Source organism: Salvelinus namaycush, chromosome 21 (assembly GCF_016432855.1).
Source record: "Salvelinus namaycush isolate Seneca chromosome 21, SaNama_1.0, whole genome shotgun sequence".
Lineage (NCBI taxonomy): Eukaryota > Metazoa > Chordata > Actinopteri > Salmoniformes > Salmonidae > Salvelinus > Salvelinus namaycush.
In genome coordinates, this window is record NC_052327.1 from 45,871,990 (window position 1) to 45,898,652 (window position 26,663).

Below are 26,663 nucleotides of genomic sequence, written 5' to 3' on the forward strand. Positions count from 1 at the left end.
CTCCATACTGGGGCTTCCATCTACAGTCAAGTTCTATGTTTTTGCAAAAGACCACGGTTGGCCCAGCAGAATCAGTAAGGGGGTTGAGGTCACGGTTACCCCACGACAGTGGTGCCCACTGCGCCCAGGCCAGACAGGGGAGTTAGGCCGCCTGGGCAGGGCAGGGCGGATGCAGAGGGCATTGTTGGACTCTGGTAGCACGGTCTTCCTCAATGTATCCGAAGATGCAAGTATCGGTTCAGTCGTTATGAACCTGAGCCCAGCCAGGTTTCAGGCAGCCTCATTTGAGCTGGTTTACCCCGAGACAGATATCACCCCAATCAACGTGGGCAAGGAGAGTGGACATATCGTGGTAGCCAGGCGCCTGGACAGGGAGACTGAACCGTTCGTGGAATTCACTGTCAAAATACAAGATCAACGAGGTGTGTACTAAATCTGCACTTTACTGGGTGCTTGTCTTCAGTGCGATATGTGCGGAGTGGTAATGCCCTTATTTAATTGGCAAACGTCTATTACGCATGCATGATGTCACTTTAATAGCGCAGTATTTTACGACCATCTGGATGGCTGAAATAAAAGTCCCCCTGCAGTCACTATCCCTCAGTAATGCCCCAAAAGAGCATAATGTACATTGGGATATATAGCCAGGTCATAAAAAGCTATTAGTGCAGGCTAGCTACAATACATCCAACAGGTACCCAAGGTATCACTTTACCTGCTTCAGTGTAAAAATATTAAAAATAACATTATTTGTAATTATGACATGCTCATACAATAATATGATGTATCTCATGTTTATGTATAACTCTAACAGCTATTACTTTTTAAAATTAGGGCCAAATAATCATGGTTATTTTAATTAGGGCCAAATGTTATTATTCTTAAATAGACTCCAGTCAATTTATGGCTACCATAGACTCTACTGTAGACTCGGCTGTGAAGTTGTTTCCAACATGAACCATTTTGGAGTGGAGATCCAGTGTGACCCCGATGCTGTCGGCTTCTTTGAGAGCTGGTCTTTTTCATTTTTTTTCATCCTTGAAAAAGCAGACTACCCATCACACATCACCCTTTTTGTGTTTAAACACATATTCTGCTGGATTTTTATTTTGAGTCTGTTTTGCACCAACAATCTTTCACTTATTAGTATACTATACTACATGTGGTTTGCTTGGGTTCCATTTTTCCCTTTGGCTGTGTGGTGAAGCAGGTAGCTATAGCATGGAGGTCCATAAGGATATTAGTGTGACTTGTGTCACTAAAGCTGTGTGTGTGTGGCCCAGTGGCCATTTGTCTACACCCCCAGGCTGTCCCCACTGGGGAACTATTTGAAGAACCCTTTTTGATTCCAGGTAGAACTATTTTGGTTCCAGGTAGAACCCTTTTTGGTTCCATGTAGAACCATTTCCACAGAGGGTTCTACATGGAACCCAAAAGGGTTCTCCTGTTGGGACATCCGAAGAACACTTTTTGAACCCTTTTTTCTAAGAGTGTGTGTGTAGTCTCTCTCTGTCACCTCAACACCAGCAGCTGGGGTATCAGCATGGGGAGACAGAAAGAGAAGCCAGTGAATTAGGTCATCATGATAGACACTAGTAAGGTGTCATGTTGGAGAGAGGTAGAGAGAACTCTTCATTAGTCCTGTGTAAAGATTCAGTTTCCACAAAGGCCATCAGCTTAATAGCTTAGTTTTATTGGAACAGAATGTAAAGTATAAGCTGTTTCTCTTCGACTGTGACTTTTTCCTACCCCTGTGCTTGAATCAGTTAATGGTATTGGAAGGGGCAGGAGACTGGAGAGGTATTGAGCAAACGGGATAGTCCTTGGTGAGGTGGAAGAGAGGGGATGAGATTGGACTGGAGTGATTCCCCTGTGGGCAGGGTGGTGGTTTGGAGTGGAACCGTGTCTCAGCTTGTGGTAATCACCAAGGGTCGTATATACAGTATTATATCTTCTCACTGTAGAAGTGCTGAATTAAGATCAGTTTTTCCTTCAAGATCAAAATGAATAAGATTATCTGACGAAGATCCGTTTTGGATGGAAACGTTGTCAATAAAGCAGTGAATTGGGAGCTTTAACAGTGTGCGGGCGTTCTTGTTCTTAACTGGAATCTGATTCTATATCAGCTCTCCATTATCCATACGGCACCTAAGCTCAGCCTGCTTTGTCAGAGAACTTCAGATCTCTAATTCTAGTCAGCCTCTTGTCTAGTTGCAAATACATTTGCATGTTCATAATGTGATATGAAATTAATTGGGATGAGACCTGATCTTAATTACTGTGTAATGTGTGACTCTGGGGCTGTATATTAAATACAGAAAACTATTTCACAATGCCATGCCATCTGCATTTATTACATTTGTAAAGAAACTCAAGCTGTGGCTGGAGTGTGTGTGTGTGTGCGTCCATGCATGCGTGCTTGCGGATTTGTGTGTATGCGCACCCCCGTGTGTGTGTGTGTGTGTGTGTGTTTGTGTGTATGTTTACCTCCCTGTGGTGGGACATAGCTCCTTTCTGCTTGAAGTACATTGTCAATACATTTACAAGCAGTTGCATGTTAGTTTCCACCCAATCTATTTCTGCTCTATGTTCTGCTTGGATATTGTCTTTGCCCCAAGTGGCACTCTATTCCTTACATAGAGCTCTATTGGCCTTGGTCCAAAGTAGTGCACAGTATAGGGAATAGGGTGCCATTTGGGGCGCACATTTGTCTGCAAGGCTGTGTCAGAGGAACATGCTTCCCTGTGTAACGGATGTGAAATGGCTAGCTAGTTAGCGGGTACGCGCTACTAGCGTTTCAATCAGTTACGTCACTTGCTCTGAAACCTAGAAGTAGTGTTTCCCCTTGCTCTACAAGGGGCCTTTGTGGAGCGATGGGTAATGACGCATCGTGGGTGTCAGTTGTTGATGTGTACAGAGGGTCCCTGGTTCGCGCCCGTGTCGGGGCGAGGGGACGGTCTAAAGTTATACTGTTACACCTGCAATGCTGTCTCCTCCAATGTACAGCACCACAGCTGCTCCACTGCTCATCTGATGGCCAGGAGAAAGGAGAGGTGTAGCCTAGTTCCATGAGGATGGGTCCAGGGCAGAGGGTTTATTAGACCGAGAGGTTGCATTATTTATGTCCATTATTACAGAAATTGTCAGGCCCAAGACATGGCAGCCAGGGAGGAAGAGAATAGTGACAGTCAGGGGCAAACGCCTCTCTCCTCCTCCTCCTCCTCCTCCTCCTTGGAGGAGTATTCCTAAGGCACAGATTCCCTGCTACATGTCCATGCACCATGCTGAGTGATAAATGACTACAGTGGTCCTTACAGTAGCACCAGTCACCACCAGTCACCACCGATGGTGCAGCAGTACAGATCCAGAAGGGCGGGTGGGGGTGTCTGTGCGGGGAGATCCTGTCTGTTGTTTTATTTGTCTAACATTCTAGCTGGCCTTCTGTTCTTTTGGAATGCAGTTGACACCTCAACATAGAGGTTAAGTTAAGGTAGACTCAACGTTATAATGTTGCCACGAGCAGCTCTGTAGATATGTGCTCTAACACAGTCACACAGAGTGTCTGGGCATGTGCACGCGTTTGCTTCACCCTGCTACAACGTGGTAGCTACGGGACCATAAAGCAGAAAAGTTTAGCCTTGCGCTTCAACGCGCTTAGTTGTTGCGTAAATCTCGCCGGCTGGGTCTATACCTTAAACTATTCCGGATAAAGATTTTGAAGGGCCACAACCCCTGTCTGTCAATCCAGAAACGTCTTTGTTTACTGAGTTTTGTTTTGCATCAGCTCCACATCCTCGCAGTTGGCATTTGCCCTCTGGGCAAGAATCGATTTGCCGCTATTGATTAAGCAAGCAGACTTCTGTTATGTTCCAGTCACAAAACATTGCTTTAAACACAATTTATGTGTCAGAGAAGGCCTCCGATAGACTGCTACTGATAGTTTGCAAACTGGTAAAGAGTTAGGACTGTGATTGTGCGGAGCACAGATGTAACTTTCTGGGACCATTTAATGAATCAGAGCCAGGCGTTTCAGACCAGACAAGCCAAGACCAGACTGATCATAGAAAATTGGTGTTGGCACTCAGTGTCACGACTCCCGCCGAAGTTGGCTCCCCCGCCTGTTCGGGTGGTGCTCGGCGGTGGCCTACTAGCCGCCACGATCCCTTTTTCTTTTCGGTTAGTTTTGTCTCATTAGTTACACCTGTTCCTATTTTGTGTGTGCTTGATTTGCTTCCCTATTTAGCGTGTGGAACCCGCCCCTTTGTTGTGCGGGATTATTTTCATGTTCACGTTTGTGTCGTTGGTGTTGTTTGTGCTCTGGACCGTGTTACCCGTTGTGTTGGGTTGGTCAGTGTTTGGGCATTTACTTTTGGTGCCGCATTAAAGTGCATCTTTCCCCTGGACCTCTCTGCTCTCTGCGCATGATTCCTATCTACACACCTAGTCAGCCGTGACACTCAGACCTACCAAAGGAATTGTCTGGTCTGTGTTTATTTATCTATATTGTGTTGAGTTTCTTTACCTTTTTCCCCCTGAGGTCCAATTAACTGAGTAAAATAATGGTTGCGGCTCAACTTTCAGCCCACGAGAAGAGCTGTTAAAACCAAAATACAGGCTATATAGACAGTTCTGAAAATTTTTGTTTTGTGGACAAAGAGATTTTGCTGCAGAAAAATTACATGGCTGGCAGAGTTGCTTGGTACAGTATTTTGATAGGAATTTCCGTAAGAGAAAATACATGTATTTTCCGTAATGGCGTAATGTGTTGTAAGGGACTTCTGTCAAAAGATCAAATGGCAGTTTGATTGAAGATTGAAGGAAGAAATTTGAAGCTGGCTCGTGATCAAAACAAAGCAAGGCTGACATGAGTCATCAGTATGCACAGTATTGGCGAGCTTGTTGGTTCGTGTGTGTTTGTGAGTGTGTGTGTGTGCACAGAGAGAAAGAGAGAGAGAGAGAAGGGGAGAGCCCATGGTGATGTAGCCTACCCACAACCCAGGCAGATGTGTGAAGAACTCTGTGTCTACTGCTGACTGCTTAGCATAACATTTGTTGTATTCTCATTACAGTTGGAACATATATCCTATGCTTTTTTTATGGCTTCCGCGTCTGTGGTTGGGCTACCCCCTGTGTGTGCTTTAATCCAAGTTTGACAGTATGTCTGTGCATTGTTCTCGTCGTGTGGTTCGACATGTTGTTCTCTATGGAACAAATGAATGGGGTTCTCCTCTCCATATCGTCAGTGTGGGGGTCCGGCTTCATGCTGTGGACTAATAAGAACATATGGTCTCCACAGTCTTATGATGGTCTGAGGAGGAGGATGGGACAGTAGTGATGGTGGTGGAGTCATTAGTAGTGCTTCCAGTGGACACGAACACACAGACACACACACACACACCAAGCATAATGATCCAGATCTGGGTGTAACTCCCATCTTATGCTTCTGCAATACAGTATTGTACTTAGAGGTCCTGGTCTTAAGCACAACACATAATACACTACAGAGAAGCTCAGGATAGAAACCATGAGAAATAATTTAAATATACTTTTTTTCTGTGTCAACGCTTTCGAGAGGTTCAAATTGTTTCACATCGTGACTATTGCACAAGATGTGTGGCATCTAATTACTTGTGCTCTTTGTGCCCCAGGAGGCCAGAGCGATAGCATTTTAATCATGCAATTTTAATAATTAATTGCATGAATGTGTGTTAAGTTGCTTATGATGGATCTCTTGGGTGCATAACATTGACTGCATCTGTCAAATCCTTAATTTAGTCCCTAAAAATTGTATGGTACTTAATAAAATAATCATACATTTGTCATAATTAAGTCATATTTTTATCACGTTGATATTAAACATTTAATACCAGAAAGTCATGCATTTAAATTGTAAAAAATTAAACACCCCTGATAATGCATTAATATTGTACTATGACATATAGGATAATCAAAGATTTGGGGAATTAAGTCCCATTAATAGTCCTATTTACTATGCAAATAAGAGATCATCATAGATTTCTGTTTTTAATATGTCACTTCTGTCACATTAATATAATCATACAAGTTAGTGATCAGGGGTGTTAAACGTTGGGTGTTGATACCTCCTCCTCTACTCTCCCACTGTGTGATGAGCAGTGATCTGGTTTAATCACGCTGGCTTCCTACTAATACAGATTAGGATGTGTGAGGGGAGATGATGGTATACAGCACAGGCTGTTCACTGGATTACATTCAGAAAATGAGGGGTTTATCCATTAACAATGCTTCTAAACACCCTGCTGTCTTAATGTGTGTGTGTGTGTGTGTGTGTGTGTGTGTGTGTGTGTGTGTGTGTGTGTGTGTGTGTGTGTGTGTGTGTGTGTGTGTAGGGGAGAGGTGTAGAGAGTGTTTGTGTCAAATCAAATCAAAATGTATTTGCCACATGCTTTGTAAACAACAGGTGTAGACTAACAGTGAAATGCTTACTTACGGGCCCTTCCCAACAATGCAGAGAGAAAAATATAAATATAATAGAAAGAGAATAACACCAGGAATAAATACACAATGAGTAATGATAACTTGGCTATATACACGGGGTACCAGTACCGAGTCGATGTGCAGGGGTACGAGGTAATTGAGGTAGATATGTTCATATAGGTAGGGGTAAAGTGCCTAGGAAACAGGATAGATTATAAATAGTAGCAGCAGCATATGTGATGAGTCAAAATAGAGGCAGGATCTAGCTTAACACCTGTTGTCTTGGTTTGGTAGAGGCAGTATGCTAGCTAACCTGTTGTCTTGGTTTGGTAGAGGCAGTTTGCTAGCTAACACCTGTTGTCTTGGTTTGGTAGAGGCAGTATGCTAGCTAACCTGTTGTCTTGGTTTGGTAGAGGCAGTATGCTAGCTAACACCTGTTGTCTTGGTTTGGTAGAGGCAGTATGCTAGCTAACACCTGTTGTCTTGGTTTGGTAGATGCAGTATGCTAGCTAACACCTGTTGCCTTGGTTTGGTAGAGGCAGCATGCTAGCTAACACCTGTTGTCTTGGTTTGGTAGAGGCAGCATGCTAGCTAACAAATCAAATCAAATGTTATTTGTCACATACACATGGTTAGCAGATGTTAATGCGAGTGTCGCGAAATGCTTGTGCTTCTAGTTCCGACAAGGCAGTAATAACCAACGAGTAATCTAACCTAACAATTTCACAACAACTACCTTATGTAGTGTAAAGGGATGAAGAATAAGTACATAAAGATATATGAATGAGTGATGGTACAGAACGGCATTGGCAAGATGCAGTAGATGGTGTCGAGTACAGTATATACATATGAGATGAGTAATGTAGGGTATGTAAACATATAAAAGTGGCATTGTTTAAATTGGCTAGTGATACATGTATTACATAAAAATGGCAAGATGCAGTAGATGGTATAGAGTACAGTATATACATATGAGATGAGTAATGTAGGGTATGTAAACATTATATTAAGTGGCATTGTTTAAAGTGGCTAGTGATACATTTTTTACATACATTTTCCATTATTAAAGTGGCTGGAGTTGAGTCAGTATGTTGGCAGCGGCCACTCAATGTTAGTGGTGGCTGTTTAACAGTCTGATGGCCTTGAGATAGAAGCTGTTTTTCAGTCTCTCGGTCCCTGCTTTGATGCACCTGTACTGACCTCGCATTCTGGATGATAGCGGGGTGAACAGGCAGTGGCTCGGGTGGTTGTTGTCCTTGATGATCTTTATGGCCTTCCTGTGACATCGGGTGGTGTAGGTGTCCTGGAGGGCAGGTAGTTTGCCCCCGGTGATGCGTTGTGCAGACCTCACTACCCTCTGGAGAGCCTTACGGTTGTGGGCGGAGCAGTTGCCATACCAGGCGGTGATACAGCCCGACAGGATGCTCTCGATTGTGCATCTGTAGAAGTTTGTGAGTGCTTTTGGTGACAAGCCGAATTTCTTCAGCCTCCTGAGGTTGAAGAGGCGCTGCTGCGCCTTCTTCACCTCGCTGTCTGTGTGGGTGGACCAATTCAGTTTGTGCGTGATGTGTACGCCGAGGAACTTAAAACTTACTACCCTCTCCACTACTGTCCCGTCGATGTGGATAGGGGGGTGCTCCCTCTGCTGTTTCCTGAAGTCTACGATCATCTCCTTTGTTTTGTTGACGCTGAGTGTGAGGTTATTTTCCTGACACCTGTTGTCTTGGTTTGGTAGAAACAGCATGCTAGTTAACACCTGTTGTCTTGTTTGGTAGAGGCAGTATGCTATCTAACACCTGTTGTCTTGGTTTGGTAGAGGCAGTATGCTAGCTAACGCCGGTTGTCTTGGTTTGGTAGAGGCAGTATGCTAGCTAACACCTGTTGTCCTGGTTTGGTAGAGGTAGCATGCTAGCTAACACCTGTTGTCTTGGTTTGGTAGAGGCAGTATGCTAGCTAACACCTGTTGTCTTGGTTTGGTAGAGGCGGTATGCTAGCTAACATTTGTTGTCTTGGTTTGGTAGAGGCAGCATGCTAGCTAACACATGTTGTCTTGGTTTGGTAGAGGCAGTATGCTATCTAACACCTGTTGTCTTGGTTTGGTAGAGGTAGCATGCTAGCTAACACCTGTTGTCTTGGTTTGGTAGAGGCAGTATGCTAGCTAACACCTGTTGTCTAGGTTTGGTAGAGGCAGTATGCTAGCTAACACCTGTTGTCTTGATTTAGTAGAGGTAGCATGCTGGCTAACACCTGTTGTCTTGGTTTGGTAGATGCAGTATGCTAGCTAACACCTGTTGTCTTGGTTTGGTAGAGGCAGTATGCTAGCTAACACCTGTTGTCTTGGTTTGGTAGAGGCAGCATGCTAGCTAACACCTGTTGTCTTGGTTTGGTAGAGGCAGCATGCTAGCTAACACCTGTTGTCTTGGTTTGGTAGGGGCAGCATGCTATCTAATGACCCATTATGTTCGTTAGGTAGAGGAAGTATGCTAGCTAACGCCGGTTGTCTTGGTTTGGTAGAGGCAGCAGGCAAGCTAAAACCCGTTGTGTTGTGTTTTGTCGATTTGGTAGAGGCCTCTAAGTGACTTAGTGTTGGAGTCGGTCGGGTGGTGAGAGAGTTCCAGAGAGGCCACGTCCGCTTTTAGAGCAGCCCCATTATTCTCCATTACGATCCCATTCTAGGCCTGAGAACACCACTGAGAGTGGATCCTCCAAATGGGCCCCATACTTATCATTACGCTCCTATAGCTTCCATCACCATCATAACACAAACATGACCCCTCCCTCCACCACAGCAGCGCAGCATAGAGCGTGAGCTTTCTGAAGCCTCTAACATAAACAGATAGCCACAGTTAGAGATGAATGGCCAAAATAATTCTGCTTTATGAACAACACCCCCGGTTCTGGTTACAGAGGGGGATAGATATCTGGAAATATGAAGAGAGAGTGAGAGAGAGAGCGAGAGAGGGAGAGAGACAGAGGATGGGGCGATGCACAGAGCAAGGGACAGAGCAAGGGGGATGCTCCCGACCTGGGAATGTCCACACTTTTCCTGGAAGACTGGAACAATAACGGAAGTGGAGAGAGAGGGTAACCATGAGAGATAGATAGAGAGAGAGAGAGAGAGAGAGAGAGAGAGAGAGAGAGAGAGAGAGAGAGAGAGAGAGAGAGAGAGAGAGAGAGAGAGAGAGAGAGAGAGAGAGAGAGAGATAGATGACTCTCCTTATAGCCACAACCCTCTTCTGGCTCTCTGTTGTGAAGTGGCTTTTACATAGTCTTTTCTTAGAGTTGTATAGTGTTTCTGTGAACTCCCCACTGTTCCCAATCCACTTCAGGCCCAGTGTGGTGATAACAGCTGGAGGGACGAGAGAGCCTGAAGTGTACAACTGTCTCCTTACTGCTAGTGTCCTTTCTCCTCGCAACACACAACAGAAGACAATAAGGAGAGCACCACAAGGAAAGCAGGATAAGGCTTAAGAATATTTGACTTTACATTAGATTCTGTTATAGAGGATATTGTAGATATATATTCCATATGTGTGAAGCCATTTAGATTAACTTCTGTGCCACCTAGTCAGCAATGCATTGCATTTAAATGGTGTGTTAGTTTGTGTGTGTGCATGTGTGCACACGATTACAGTTAGTGAGTGTGCCTGTGTCTGTGGAGCTCTGTGTGTGTCCGAACCTCGGAAGCCTTGAGCCACTACAGTACAGAGTGCAGAGGACGGATCTTAATAGATTTCAGTCCTCTGAGCTTTCAGTGTGTTGATCCTATGCTGACTGGTCCAGACTCACAGTGCTTTAGGCTCACAGTGGGGGGATTTACAATAGGGCACCTTTAACACGGCAAATGTTTGGTTAATATGTCTTAATTCTTCCCTGCTGTGCTGAAATTCACTTTATACCCACGGACTGCTAAAAAGCACGCCTAAAAGGTCTCTGATGCACCATCGGGTATTTATGTTTGCAGATGCAATTTCTATTAATTTGGTACCCAATTGATATATTTGTTGCATGTTTTATTTTCCTGCAACGGGTTCGAAGAAGAAGCAGTAGGCAAATCAGCGTGGGGTCCATATTATGTGAAGCCTTTGAAATTACAGTAATTAGATGGTATATCTCAATACAATTCTCTCCTGTGCTGTTTTCGTGTGCTGTCCTGTATTGTGTACTATACACAGATCATGTTCACTTGTGTGTGAAGGCTTTGTCATGTAGTGTTTTGTTTAGCTGTTCGGGTAGTGCCATAGACTACGCAGGCTGTTCAGTTTCCTTTGTACTGTCCTCTTATACTACTCTGTTCTCTTAGGCTTCTCTGCCGTGCTTTGCACTCCACATATGAACACACACACACACACACACACACACACACACACACACACACACACACACACACACACACACACACACACACACACACACACACACACACACACACACACACACACATATCCCTCCTTGTACCGTGGGCAGTCTATGAGAAGAGCACTTGAGAAAACTTTTTTATACCAGCAAGCCACTTAGCAGCTTTATATAGCTACTGCCCAAGGAGAGGATTACCAGCAGGCAGCAACAACACAACATCCCTGCAGGGAGACAGTGGAGGGAACAGCACACTGTGACACTCCCAATGTGCTATACCTGCTATCCAATTTATCACATTACATTTCATTACAGCCATTTAGCAGATGCTATTTTTCGTTAGATACTGAACAATAGACCTTATTCATCCAATTGACCTACAGTTAATACTTTGTATGGGCTTTGTAAATTCAGAGGAGACTTAAATCTGATTCATCTTACATTCATTTGATTATAGCACTTGGTCTCAGTCAGGTGAGATGCTGTGAGGCGAGTTTCAGCCTGAGTGTTTTTATCACTGCTCTTTTTGTGGCTCCATAGATCATAGGAGCCTCACGCACACACGCACACACGCACACACACACACACACACACACACACACACACACACACACACACACACACACACACACACACACACACACACACACACACACACACACACACACACACACACACACACACACACACACACACACACACACACGTCGGCTTTGACACACTCTTCATTATCATTCTAGTCTGGATGGTCTGTAATTATGTGGCTTGGCTCTGATTAGACGCTCCATAACAAGCTTATTAAGCCAGCCTTGTAAATTCATCACCACCATTAGCTATAAGAGACATGGCTGGGGAAGGCAGAAACTTGCAAAAGCACTGCACTTTCTCCCCCCGCTTGTCACAACATAACAATATTTAACCAAATGTAAAGTGATTTGTCCTTGATAGAGTGCCTCTTAGACCTTCCAGATCTGAAAAAAATACATATCTGTGATCATTGCTCAGCATAAATGGATTCTGGATTTCTTTTTTTACAGCTCTTTAGCTGGCGTAAACTGCCTCTGTCGACATTTCCACAGATACTATCTGAACATTGATGAGTTTCTCTGCCCCCATGATACTGTTCTATTTATCCAAATGAGCTATCGCCTGATCCGCAAGAACTTTTCTCCACAAACAGACTTCAAAGCGCCGGTAGCAAAACTAGATTAATTATCTCCTCTAGCCTCTGCCTTTTAGTTATTATCCCTCTAACAGGGATTTTTCTACCATTGAAATCCTTGGGTGGGCCGTCTGAGTGTTTTTCTGGGTCGCCTAAGTCCAAACAGTGAAAATAAAAGAACGTAGAAAAGATAATGGACCTCTATATATTTTTTTATAATATTATAAAAAATAATATAATACTAGCCATCACCAAAATAAAAGCTAGAGAGTCAGGAAGAATTGAAAATTCCCAAAACAATGAATTTGGCAGTGTAGATAGAACATAGCATTAGCTATAGCAAAATGCATAGAATTGCAAGAAATTAGCTATAAAATTGCAAAATGTCCTCTCAGCTCCATGGCAGAGGATGTACTGTAGAATCGCAGGAAATGTTCTTTAAAACGGCAACATTTTCTCTCAGCTGCATGGCAAAATTTGTAGAATTGTAGTAAATTAGCTTTAAAACTCCTAAAATGTCTCTCAGCTTCATGGAGAAATTTTTACAATTGCAGGAAATTTGATTAAAAATGCTAACATTTCTTTACACTGGCAATGAGCCGTCCGCGCCATATTTTTATTTTACCTTCATTTAACTAGGCAAGTCAGTTAAGAACAAATTCTTATTTACACTAACGGCCTACCCCGGCCAAACCTGGGCCAATTGTGCGCCGCCCTATGGGACTCACGGCCGGATGTGATACAGTCTGGATTCGAACCAGGAACTGTAGTGACGCCTCTGCGCCACTCGGGAGCCTGCATTGTTTGAACTCTGCATCGTTGGGAAGGGCGCGTGAGCAAGCATTTCACAGTAAAGTCTACACCAGTCGCATTGGCACATGTGACAAATAAAATTAGATTTGACTTGCCACGCCCCCTTCCACCCCCCGCCACACCCACCAACTAAGCCCCTTTTTTATCCAGATTTTTGTAGTGCTCTAACAATCATTTTAAGAGCTGTAACACACATCAAATCAAATTCAAATCAAATCAAATCAAATTGTATTTGTCACATACACATGGTTAGCAGATGTTAATGCGAGTGTAGCGAAATGCTTGTGCTTCTAGTTCCGACAATGCAGTAATAACCAACGAGTAATCTAACCTAACAATTCCACAACTACTACCTTATACACACAAGTGTAAAGGGATAAAGAATATGTACATAAAGATATATGAATGAGTGATGGTACAGAACAGCATAGGCAAGATGCAGTAGATGGTATAGAGTACAGTATATACATATGAGATGAGTAATGTAGGGTATATAAACATAAAGTGGCATAGTTTAAAGTGGCTAGTGATACATGTATTACATAAAGATGGCAAGATGCAGTAGATGATATAGAGTACAGTATATACATATACATATGAGATGAGTAATGTAGGGTATGTAAACATTATATTAAGTGGCATTGTTTAAAGTGGCTAGTGATACATTTTTACATAAATTTCCATCAATTCCCATTATTAAAGTGGCTGGAGTTGAGTCAGTATGTTGGCAGCAGCCACTAAATGTTAGTGGTGGCTGTTTAACAGTCTGATGGCCTTGAGATAGAAGCTGTTTTTCAGTCTCTCGGTCCCTGCTTTGATGCACCTGTACTGACCTCGCCTTCTGGATGATAGCGGGGTGAACAGGCAGTGGCTCGGGTGTTTGTTGTCCTTGATGATCTTTATGGCCTTCCTGTGACATCGGGTGGTGTAGGTGTCCTGGAGGGCAGGTAGTTTGCCCCCGGTGATGCGTTGTGCAGACCTCACTACCCTCTGGAGAGCCTTACGGTTGTGGGCGGAGCAGTTGCCGTACCAGGCGGTGATACAGCCCGACAGGATGCTCTCGATTGTGCATCTGTAGAAGTTTGTGAGTGCTTTTGGTGACAAGCCGAATTTCTTCAGCCTCCTGAGGTTGAAGAGGCGCTGCTGCTGTCACGTTCCTGACCTGTTTTATGTTATTTTTGTATGTGTTTAGATGGTCAGGGCGTGAGTTGGGGTGGGCATTCTATGTTTTGTGTTTCTATGTTTAGGTCGTTTGTAATTAGCCTTATATGGTTCTCAATCAGGGACAGGTGTTTTACGTTTTCCTCTGATTGAGAACCATATATAGGTTGGCTGTTCACACTGTTTGTTTGTGGGTGATTGTCTTCCGTGTCTGTGTCTGCGCACCACACGGGACTGTTTCGTTTGTTCGTTCGTTTGATGTAGTCTGTTCCTGTTCGTGTGTTCTTCGTGTAGTTATGTAAGTTCCATGTTCAGGTCTGTCTACGTCGTTTTGTTATTTTGTAAATTCTCAAGTTTGTTTAGTTTTCGTCTTGTTTAAATAAAAGTCATGTCGTATCACAACGCTGTGTTTTGGTCAAATCCCTACTCCTCCTCTTTGGACGAAGAGGAGGAGGAAAACCGTTACAGAATCACCCACCAACCAAAGACCAAGCGGCGTGGGAGAGCGCAACAAAGAAACCAGGACTCGTGGACATGGGAGGAAATATTGGACGGAAAAGGACCCTGGGCTCAGACAGGGGAATATCGCCGCTCTGTTGAAGAGAGGGAGGCAGCTAAAGCCCAGGAGCGGTGGTTTGAGGAGGCAGGTAGGAGACGTGGCTGGAGACCCGAAAAGCCTGTGAGTAAACCCCAAAAATTTCTTGGGGGGGGCTTAAAGGGAGAGTGGCGAAGTCAGGTAGGAGACCTGCGCCCACTCGCTGTACTTACCGTGGAGAGTGAGAGTACGGGCAGACACCGTGTTACGCAGTAGAGCGCATGGTGTCTCCTGTACGTGTGCATAGCCCGGTTCGGTACATTCCAGCTCCACGTATCGGCCAGGCTAGATTGAGCGTTGAGCCGGATGTCATGAAGCCGGCTCTACACATCTGGCCACCAGTGCGTCTCCTCAGGCCGGCTTACATGGCACCAGCCTTACGCATGGTGTCCCCGGTTCGCCTACATAGCCCGGTGCGGGTTATTCCACCTCCCCGCACTGGTCAGGCGACGGGGAGCATACAACCAGGTAAGGTTGGGCAGGCTCAGTGCTCAAGGGAGCCAGTACGCCTGCACGGTCCGGTATTTCCGGCGCCACCTCCCCGCTCCAGCCCAGTACCACCAGTGCCTACACCACGCACCAGGCTTCCAGTGCGTATCCAGAGCCCTGTTCCTGGTGTGTGTCTCCAGCCCAGTGCCTCCAGTCCCGGCACCACGCACCAAGCCTCCTGTGCGTCTCCAGAGCCCTGTGCGCACTGTTCCTTCTCCCCGCACTCGCCCTGAGGTGCGTGCCCTCAGCCCGGTACCTCCAGTTCCGGTACCACGCACCAGGCCTATAGTGCGCATCGAGAGTCCAGTGTGCCCTGTTGTTATTCCCCGCACTAGCCTGAAGGTGCGTGTCCTTAGCCCGGTACCTCCAGTTCCGGCACCACGCACCAGGCTTTCAGGGCGTCTCCAGAGCCCTGTACGCACTGTTCCTTCTCCCCGTACTCGCCCTGATGTGCGTGCCCTCAGCCCGGTACCACCAGTGCCGGTACCACGCACCAGGCCTATAGTACGCCTTGAGAGTCCAGTGTGCCCTGTTGTTGTTCCCCGCACTAGCCTGAAGGTGCGTGTCTTTAGCCCGGTACCTCCAGTTCCGGTACCACGCACCAGGCCTACAGTGCGTCTCAGCCGGCCAGAGTCTGCCGTCTGCCCAGCGGCGCCTGAACTGTCCGTCTGCCCAACGGCGCCTGAACTGTCCGTCTGCCCAACGCCGTCTGAACTGTCCGTCTGCCAAGCGCCGCATGAACTGCCCGTCTGTATTGAGCCTTCAAAGCCGCCCGTCGGTACTGAGCCTTCAAAGCCGCCCGTCTGCCATGAGCCTGCAAAGCCGCCCGTCTGCCATGAGCCTACAGAGCCGTCCGCCAGACAGGAGCCGCTAGAGCCTTCCGCCAGACAGGAGCCGCTAGAGCCTTCCGCCCGACAGAAGCCGCTAGAGCCTTCCGCCAGACAGGAGCAGCCAAAGCCTTCCGCCAGACAGGATCAGCCAGAGCCTTCCGCCAGACAGGATCAGCCAGAGCCGTCAGCGAGCCATGACCAGCCAGAGCCGTCAGCGAGCCATGACCAGCCAGAGCCGTCATCCAGCCATGACCAGCCAGAGCCGTCATCCAGCCATGAGCCGTCATTCAGCCATGAGCCGTCATCCAGCCATGACCAGCCAGAGCCGTCATCCAGCATTAAGCCATCATCCAGCCAGGATCCGCCAGAGCCAGCCAGCCAGGATCCGCCAGAGCCAGCCAGCCAGGATCCGCCAGAGCCAGCCAGCCAGGATCCGCCAGAGCCAGCCAGCCAGGATCCGCCAGTCATTCTAGTGTTGCCCCTCATTCTGGTGTTGCCCCTCATTCTGGTGTTGCCCCTCATTCTGGTGTTGCCCCTCATTCCGGTGTTGCCCCTCATTCCGGTGCTGCTCCTTATCCTGGTGATGCCCCTTAATTTAGGTGGGGTTATTTGGAGGGTGGTCATTGTGAGGGGGATAAAGAAGCGGGGATTTATTATGGTGGGATGGGAACCACGCCCAGAGCCTGAGCCGCCACCGTGGACAGATGCCCACCCAGACCCTCCCCTAGACTTTTGGTGGTGCGTCCGGAGTTCGCACCTTGAGGGGGGGGTTCTGTCACGTTCCTGACCTGTTTTATGTTATTTTTGTATGTGTTTAGATGGTCAGGGCGTGAGTTGGGGTGGGCATTCTATGTTTTGTGTTTCTATGTTTAGGTCGTTTGTAATTAGCCTTATATGGTTCTCAATCAGGGACAGGTGTTTTACGTTTTCCTCTGATTGAGAACCATATATAGGTTGGCTGTTCACACTGTTTGTTTGTGGGTGATTGTCTTCCATGTCTGTGTCTGCGCACCACACGGGACTGTTTCGTTTGTTCGTTCGTTTGATGTAGTCTGTTCCTGTTCGTGTGTTCTTCGTGTAGTTATGTAAGTTCCATGTTCAGGTCTGTCTACGTCGTTTTGTTATTTTGTAAATTCTCAAGTTTGTTTAGTTTTCGTCTTGTTTAAATAAAAGTCATGTCGTATCACAACGCTGCGTTTTGGTCAAATCCCTACTCCTCCTCTTTGGACGAAGAGGAGGAGGAAAACCGTTACAGCTGCGCCTTCTTCACAACGCTGTCTGTGTGGGTGGACCAATTCAGTTTGTCCATGATGTGTACGCCGAGGAACTTAAAACTTACTACCCTCTCCACTACTGTCCCGTCGATGTGGATAGGGGGGTGCTCCCTCTTCTGTTTCCTGAAGTCCACAATCATCTCCTTTGTTTTGTTGACGTTGAGTGTGAGGTTATTTTCCTGACACCACACTCCGAGGGCCCTCACCTCCTCCCTGTAGGCCGTCTCGTCATTGTTGGTAATCAAGCCTACCACTGTAGTGTCGTCCGCAAACTTGATGATTGAGTTGGAGGCGTGCATGGCCACGCAGTCGTGGGTGAACAGGGAGTACAGGAGAGGGCTCAGAACGCACCCTTGTGGGGCCCCAGTGTTGAGGATCAGCGGGGTGGAGATGTTGTTACCTACCCTCACCACCTGGGGGCGGCCCGTCAGGAAGTCCAGGACCCAGTTGCACAGGGCGGGGTCGAGACCCAGGGTCTCAAGCTTGATGATGAGTTTGTAGGGTACTATGGTGTTAAATGCTGAGCTGTAGTCGATGAACAGCATTCTCACATAGGTATTCCTCTTGTCCAGAAGGGTTAGGGCAGTGTGCAGTGTGGTTGCGTCGTCTGTGGACCTATTGGGTCGGTAAGCAAATTGGAGTGGGTCTAGGGTGTCAGGTAGGGTGGAGGTGATATGGTCCTTGACTAGTCTCTCAAAGCACTTCATGATGACGGGAGTGAGTGCTACGGGGCGGTAGTCGTTTAGCTCAGTTACCTTAGCTTTCTTAGGAACAGGAACAATGGTGGCCCTCTTGAAGCATGTGGGAACAGCAGACTGGGATAAGGATTGATTGAATATGTCCGTAAACACACCAGCCAGCTGGTCTGCACATGCTCTGAGGACGCGGCTGGGAATGCCGTCTGGGCCTGCAGCCTTGCGAGGGTTAACACGTTTAAATGTTTTACTCACCTCGGCTGCAGTGAAGGAGTGCCCGCAGGTTTTGGTAGAGGGCCGTGTCAGTGGCACTGTATTGTCCTCAAAGCGAGCAAAAAAGTTATTTAGTCTGTCTGGGAGCAAGACATCCTGGTCCGCGACGGGGCTGGTTTTCTTTTTGTAATCCGTGATTGACTGTAGACCCTGCCACATACCTCTTGTGTCTGAGCTGTTGAATTGCGACTCTACTTTGTCTCTATACTGGCACTTAGCTTGTTTGATTGCCTTGCGGAGGGAATAGCTACACTGTTTGTATTCGGTCATGTTTCCGGTCACCTTGCCCTGGTTAAAAGCAGTGGTTTGCGCTTTCAGTTTCGCGCGAATGCTGCCATCAATCCACGGTTTCTGGTTTGGGAATGTTTTAATCGTTGCTGTGGGTATTATGTCGCCGATGCACTTTCTAATGAACTCGCTCACCGAATCAGCGTATTCGTCAATGTTGTTGTTGGACGCAATGCGGAACATATCCCAATCCACGTGATCAAAGCAGTCTTGAAGCGTGGAATCAGATTGGTCGGACCAGCGTTGAACAGACCTGAGCGCGGGAACTTCTTGTTTTAGTTTCTGTTTGTAGGCTGGAAGCAACAAAATGGAGCTATTGTGTTTCAGTGGAGAACACGCCTCAGCTAGCTACTCGGGGTGCAGAGTATTCTGCATTTCACAAAACACGAGCCAGCTAAACTTATAGGTATAGCCCTGTAAAGAAATGGGAAAACATTTTCAGCATGTATTTGGTGTGTGCAACCCAACAGAGAAAATGTTATTGACCCTCATATGGCAACGTCTATTACACTATGAGAAATATTGGTTATTTTTGGTGCACTGGAATTTGACATCATAGAATATAAATTGTAGCCTCGTGAGCCAGCTTGATCTCGCAAGCTTACATGAATGGTTTGTTACGAAAGATGCAAACCATTCATGTAAGCTCGCATAAATTGATAATACATTAAAAAAGACAAGTTGATATGTCATTATAGTGACATAACTAGTTTAGGAGAAGTATAACTACAATGGTTAAATGTCACTATTTTGACATATTCTAATGAGAACATAAATTAAATGACAGATCATACAAACTCATACAGTATACAGTATACTACAGTGTAGCACATCATAGACCAGGTAATAGACTATGAGTGACGGAGGGTCAGAGTCGGGTCAGAGCAGACATACAGCTCTTTCTCCTTGGTAAACAACAGCTGTCATGGAAAACAGTAAAGGTGAAAGTCAGTAGCTACTTCCTGCAACAGTTGTTTAGATTGTTGAAGATCAGGAGACACGTTTATAGCCTGTAGTCAGACAGAGGAGGTTTAAGACAAATCCTCTGTTACCTTTGACCCCGGGATAACGTGCGTGGGAATCTAGCTACCTAACCTTGCTAAGGTGAAACAAAGAACAACTGAGGAGAGTGTGATCGTCCTATAGAGGTGGATTTAATTGATGCCAATTGATGAGTCAATATGTTTATGTCCTAGTCTTAATCTCTCAATATCTGTAAAACGTGCTTAGCATTCAAACTGTTTAATTTCCTGACAGTGCCATAACATTCTTGATTATATATTTAGCATACCCATTGTTTGAATGTGCTTTTCTGTCTAGCCCTTCAGTTGCAGCTCTGAACAATACAGTATCCTCTTCAGCCCTTTTCAGCTCACTTCAGAAGTCAACTGAGCTCTGTGGACCATATCCACATCTCAGACCTTGCATTCTCTCTCTCTCTCTCTCTCTCTCTCTCTCTCTCTCTCTCTCTCTCTCTTTTCACACTCCCGGTTCCTCCCTGCAGATTGATAATTGGATTGCAGGAATCTTCTTATTCATTCCAGCGTGGAAGGAGCATGGCAGTAGCAGTGTACAGGTGACAAAGAGTCTGTGGTCGTAAGGCATTATCGCCAAGCTCCTGGGGGATCACATAGGCTTTGCTGGGTCAGGGCAGATCAGCTCGTGGCTGGGCCAATCTCCCAGGGGAGGCAGGGTTTCAAGAAGTCTGCTGGGCTGGCAGCTGTCCTGAAGTGGAGAACCATCTCCTCACCCTTGTGACATTGTGACATCCATCCTGCACTCCCAGAAAGGCCTTTAGTCACGTAGAGCAAGAATCAATCAGAGAACTATATCGGGGATACTGTTGTTATGTAGCCCTAGACTGCACTCATTTTGATGAGCAGTTTACTGTGTGTAGCTCATAGAACCAGAATGATTAGAATGGAAATCCCCATCAATTTTCTTTGATGGCTTGGGTATTGAGCTTGGGTATTGAGTGTACCCATAAAAAAGCAGTAAAGCAGGAAGTACAGGATTCTATTTCTATGGTCTAGTCTCTTCAGTTGACTCAATATCTCTCTCCTTTCCTGTCCTCAAGGGCCTGACTGGTACCTGACCAAGGTGAAGCTGATGGTGACAGATGTCAACGACAATGTCCCCGAGTGGGCTATGGAGCCATACCCCTACCTGGCCGTGGTTTCCTCCGAGGCCCCCCTTGGGGTGCTGGTTTACCTGCTCCATGCCCGCGACGGGGATGAGGGCAGCAATGGCGAGGTGGAGTACTTTCTGGCCGATGGTACGGAAAGCACACATAGACACACACACGGTGGGCCAAGCCCAGGGGTATAGTGCAGCCGGTTAAATTTAGATTAAAGTTGAATCAATATGTCTCACAAGATCACTTAATGATGCATTAGTATTGTACATAACAAACCGAATATAATAGCATAGTATAACAATAGGCTCTACTGTTAAAACAAAACACCACGTAATTAGGCTATTTGTTACATTCTTTTCCTCATGAGGCCAGAACTCAACAGCCACGCAACTAGGCTAAATATGCTTTGATTGAAACAAAATATGCAACTTACATCATTCAAGAAGAATAAAATCAAAATGCATAATCCCATGTAAGTGATTGGGATCAAATGGTTGGCATGCAGATGGCTCATGGATGTTTCACCCGTAAAACGTGAACATTTTTCTTTCATGATTGACACTGATGAAAGCCTAATTTATAATAAGGCCTTATATAACATGTTATTTGAGCCACTATGTGTATAGGCAGTCATTACATTTGCATTATGCATTGTAGTATATGTATATTCTAAAATGATATCATACAGTAGACTAATAAAAAAATAACATGTGCTCTGGTGCCTAATAAAATAGCACTACACCACTGGGGCCAGTCAAGAGATCTGCATCTGTGGAGCCCCTGCGGGCTGCGGAGGGGGTTCTGGAGTGGGGGGTGGGTTTATCCGTCTGCCACTCTTCTCTGACCTGCATGAACTCAGTGCACTACTACTGATGCAGATAAAACCCTCGCCAAATGACCAGTCAAACCCACCAGTACCACTTTTTGAGTGGATTGACCCCCTTCTCTTTCCTCATTCTACTCAAACAGATGTTGTAGATGAATTGTAACTAAGCGCTGACATCAGATGAGCCCCAAGTGGTACAATCTAAATGGAAACCAGCAACCACCCGCTTAGAATTTTTAAATCAGATTTAACAATGATTTATATGACTTAATCCTCCAAACATTCCGTAGGTTTAATTCTTCATCTAAAGAGGATGACAGCCCTGCTCTTGCGCAGCAGCAAGGTCTACTGGCTTACATTTGACCTCGTTCTATACAGTGTGATTGTTGGTAGCCTTACTGTATGTTACTCTAATGTACTATACGTGCATGGATTTACAGCAAGACTAGGATTAGGATGTTGCTACTGTATATGAATACATTAATATAGAAATATTACCCTCAGTCTATTCATCTAGTCAAGTCAAATCAGGTCAAGTCAGGTCAAATATGCCTTTCACATCAATGCCACAACACACAAGGGCTTTACAAATAAATCTGATTGATTGATTAATTAATATATGTATTGCCTGATTGATGTACCTAACAGGTGGTGATGGCTGCTTTGCAGTGGACAAGAAGAGTGGTCACGTCCTGACCACGGGTCTCCCCCTGCAGAGAGACAGGGAGTATCTGCTGAGTGTGGTGGCCTTTGACAGGCTGGGGAGCCGCAGTGCTCCGGCCATGGTGTCGGTCATAGCAGGACCCAGAGCACCACAGTTCACCAACACGTCCTACGGTATCTCCATACCAGAGAACACCCCAGAGGGACAGCCGTGAGTACTGGGAGTGTATAGGTTTATACACATATGACATAGATATACACTAGCCTGAGTGCCAGTCTGTTTGTGCTTTCACACAAACATGGCTTGACAATGACAGCAATGGAGTTGGCAGGAGCACAAACAGATCTGAGGCCAGGCTAGATGCATACACACTCAACATGTTAACGCAGGTGCACACACACGCATGCACACGCACACACACACACACACACACACACACACACACACACACACACACACACACACACACAAACACACGCACACGCACACGCACACACACACACACACACACACACCACACACACCACACACATGCACACATGCACACACACACACACGCACACACGCACACACGCACACACGCACACACGCACACACATTGCAATTCAACTCTGTATGGGGATTAGGGATTTAATTAGAATATCACACATTGCGACATCAGAGAAAACAGCAACATTGGGAACATCCTTGGTCCCACAACAGGCACAACTTCACTTATTTTGGTCCAGAACTGTAGCACTATACTATTAGTATACTGTTAATGACATATTTCTGTCTCCTCTAAGCTTCCTGGTGGTGTTGGCCATCTCCTTCCAGAAGGAGCCAATCAGCTACAGCCTGTTGATCAACCCCAGCAGCCTGTTCAGCATGCAGCAGGAGACGGGGGAGATCAGCCTGACCCGCACGCTGGACTATGAGAATGACCAGAGACGATACCTCCTCATGGCCAGGGCCAGCGAGGGTCCAGGGGGCCTCAGCAGCGCCATAGAAGTTAGTGATGGAGTGTGTGTGCAAGGGGTGTGTGTGGGGTTAAAGGAGGGATGTATGTGTATGTGTGTGTGTGCGTTTAGCCTCGATTTCCAGACTTCCTCACATTCGATCCAGTGAAGAACGGGACTTGAAAGGAAGGCATTGTGAAACTAGGGATGGTCTGGACACCTAAATCTGAAATTTGTCACACTACTTTCTTATCTATGTCTCAGTGTAAGTGTTGTATGTACAGTAAAGACTGTCACGAGGTGTCGAGCAAAGCTATAGCAACCATGAAGTTGACTCAACCAGACAGCCATCTCCCTATAGAATTCAGGCTGGAAGTCAGTTTGCTTACCAGAATTTATTTAAACCTTCTCAATTATTTAGTAAATGATTTTGTCATCCAATTATCATGTCAGACATTTATTTCACACTACCCATTTCAGATAGAAAACAGAACTTTATATCTGACTTGGTCTGTTGGACGTAGAGTGTTGGCTTGTAGGAAACCTTTCCAGCTATTTTCAGTGCTATTACTCAGCTGTCACTTCACGCTTCACGCTTTACACTCTGACAGAGAGACAGAGAGACAGAGACAGAGAGAGAGAGAGAGAGAGAGAGAGAGAGAGAGAGAGAGAGAGAGAGAGAGAGAGAGAGAGAGAGAGAGAGAGAGAGAGAGAGAGAGAGAGAGAGAGAGAGAGAGAGAGAGAGAGAGAGAGAGAGAGAGAGAGAGAGAGAGAGAGAGAGGCGCTAATGGCCTAGTTCTGCCAAAAAGACAGGTCGGGAACAGTTAGGTTTCCATTTTAGAAGCAGAGTTCATGAGCTGGAAGATAAAGGAAATGTTGAGGTGGCAACTTTCAGAAACTAAAGTGCAATTTAGTTTTTCTCCTCCCAGTATGATATTTCAGTAACAATTGACTTATTGTTTACTGAAATGTCATACTGGGAGGAGAAAAATGTACTGATGCAGTCATAATGCATTATAAGACGTCATGAGCATCAATAACTCCGTTATAATGACTTATTATCATCTCATAATGATCTTGACGAAATACCAGTTATTTTGAGTCAGTTGAGATGTTGATACATAAAAACATAACCTATTTTAAGCTTTGTTATAAGACATTATAAAGGCTTATACGCGCTTATAACAAGTTGTAAAGCATTATACCCGCAGGATATTATATAGAGTCTTAACAAAATGTCCCACTTCTGTGTCCTAGATGTAGAACTATGGGTTGCGAAAGACTTGCTAATTTTCCATTTATTTCCCTCTCTTCTCTGTCACCTGTCCCCCTCTTGTCTCTCTCTCATTTCCCCATCTCCTCTCCCTCTTGTCTCCCTCCCTTCCAACTTTCCCCATATTCTTTTCCTCCTCATCCCCCTCTTCTCTCTCTCCTTTCCCCTGAGCAGGTCCAGGTGGTGATAACGGATGAAAACGACTGTGTCCCAGAATTTCTCCAGTCCATTTACAGTGTTGATGGAGTCTCTGAGACAGTCACCACAGCAACCTCTCTCCTGCAAGGTAAGATGAGAATGCAGCTCTGTCTTCCTAGTGTGTGTTGTGTGCTGTGTGTGTGTGTGTGTTTTACTATACCAGAAGTCCTCACAAGAATAGTTAAAGAATAGTAAAGGAGAATTCAGACAAGTGAGGACATTTGGCCGGTCATAAAAAAGGAAAAAGGACATTTTGGGCTTAGTGGTTCGTTTAGGGTTAGGGTTACAATTACGGTTAGGGTTAGTAGTTTGGAGTTAGGGTAAGGGTTAGAGTTAGGTTTAAGGTTAGGGAAAATAGGATTTTGAATAGGAATCAATTGTTGCTCCCCAAAAGGTCCTCAAAAGTATACAATGGCGCCAGAAGGGATGGCTGCCGTTTTACGGGCTCCTAACCAATTGTGCTATTGTGTGTGTTTTTTGCATTATTTGTAATTTATTTTGTACATAATGTTTCTGCCACCGCCTCTTATGACCGAAAAGAGCTTCTGGATATCAGAACAGCGAATACCCCCCCTTCTTACTGGACAAAGATTTTTTCTTTAACGAGTTTAATTTACAGTGGAGGTCTGTATCTATTTGTCAGTAATAGCTGGTGCACGAAATCTACTATTTATGAAGTCTCCAATTTTTGCTCGCCTGACGTAGAGTATCTCATGATAAGCTGTAGACCACACTATTTACCGAGAGAGTTTTCATCTATATTTTTCGTAGCTGTCTATTTACCACCACAAACCGATGCTGGCACTAAGACCGTACTCAACGAGCTGTATAAGACCTTAAGCAAACAAGAAAATGCTCATCCAGAGGCGGCGCTCCTAGTGGCCGGGGACTTTAATGCAAGGAAACTTAAATCTGTTTACCTAATTTCTACCAGCATGTTACATGTGCAACAGAGGAAAAAAAACTCTAGACCACCTTTACTTCACACACAGAGACGCGTACAAAGCTCACCCTCCATTTTGCAAATCTGACCATAATTCTATCCTCCTGATTCCTGCTTACAAGCAAAAACGAAAGCAGGAAGTACCAGTGACTCACTCAATACGGAAGTGGTCAGGTGACGCGGATGCTACACTACAGGACTGTTTTGCTAGCACAGACTGGAATATGTTCCGGGATTCTTCCGATGGCATTGAGGAGTACACCACATCAGTCACTGGCTTCATCAGTAAGTGCATCGATGACATTGTCCCCACAGTGACTGTACATACATGCCCAAACCAGAAGCCATGGATTACAGGCAACATCCGCACTGATCAAAAGGCTAGAGCTGCTTCTTTCAAGGAGCGGGACTCTAACCCGGACACTTATAAGAAATCCCGCTATGCCTTCCGACGAACCATCAAACAGGCAAAGCATCAATACAGGACTAAGATTGAATTGTACTACTCGTCGGATGTGGCAGGATTTGCAAACTATTACAGACTACAAAGGGAAGCACAGCCGTGAGCTGCCCAGTGACACAAGCCTACCAGACGAGCTAAATGACTTCTATGCTCGCTTCGAGGCAAGCAACACTGAAGCGTGCATGAGAGCACCAGCTGGTCTGGACAACTGTGTGATCACGCTTTTCGTAGCCGATGTGAGTAAGACCTTTCAACAGGTCAACATTCACAAGGCCGTGGGGCCAGATGGATTACCAGGATGTGTACTCCGAACATGCGCTGACCAACTGGCAAGTGTTTTCACTGACATTTTCAACTTGTCCCTGACCGAGTCTGTAATACCAACATGTTTCAAGCAGAACACCATAGCCCCTGTGCCCAAGAACACCAAGGTGTCCTGCCTAAATTACTACCGACCCATAGCACTCACGTCTGTAGTCAGGAAGTGCTTTGAATGTCTGGTTATGTCTCACATCAACACCATTATCTCCAATTTGCATACCGCCCCAACAGATCCACAGCTGACGCAATCTCTGTTGCCCTTTCCCACCTGGACAAAAGGAACACCTACTGTATGTGAGAATGCTATCCATTGACTACAGCTCAACACCATAGTGCCCACAAAGCTAATCACTAAGCTAAGGACCCTGGGAGAAACACCTCCCTCTGCAACTGGATCCTGGACCTCCTGACGGACTTCTCCCAGGTGGTAAGGGTAGGTAACATCACATCTGCAATATTGATCCTCAACAAGAGGGGCCCCTCAGGGGTGCGTGCTCAGTCACCTCCT

The 26,663-nt window shown here is 45.7% G+C and overlaps 1 protein-coding gene across 1 annotated transcript in view; it reads left to right on the top strand.

Moving 5' to 3' along the window:
- Nucleotides 1-247: 247 nt before the first annotated feature.
- LOC120065928 (neural-cadherin-like) overlaps nt 248-26,663 on the top strand; it is a 107,775-nt gene continuing 81,359 nt past the window's right edge. Inside the window, exons 1-5 of the mRNA XM_039016969.1 lie at nt 248-422; nt 20,470-20,667; nt 22,004-22,229; nt 22,805-23,009; nt 24,405-24,516. Coding sequence (XP_038872897.1) covers nt 248-422; nt 20,470-20,667; nt 22,004-22,229; nt 22,805-23,009; nt 24,405-24,516 — 916 coding nt within the window. The remainder of the gene's footprint in view (nt 423-20,469; nt 20,668-22,003; nt 22,230-22,804; nt 23,010-24,404; nt 24,517-26,663) is intronic.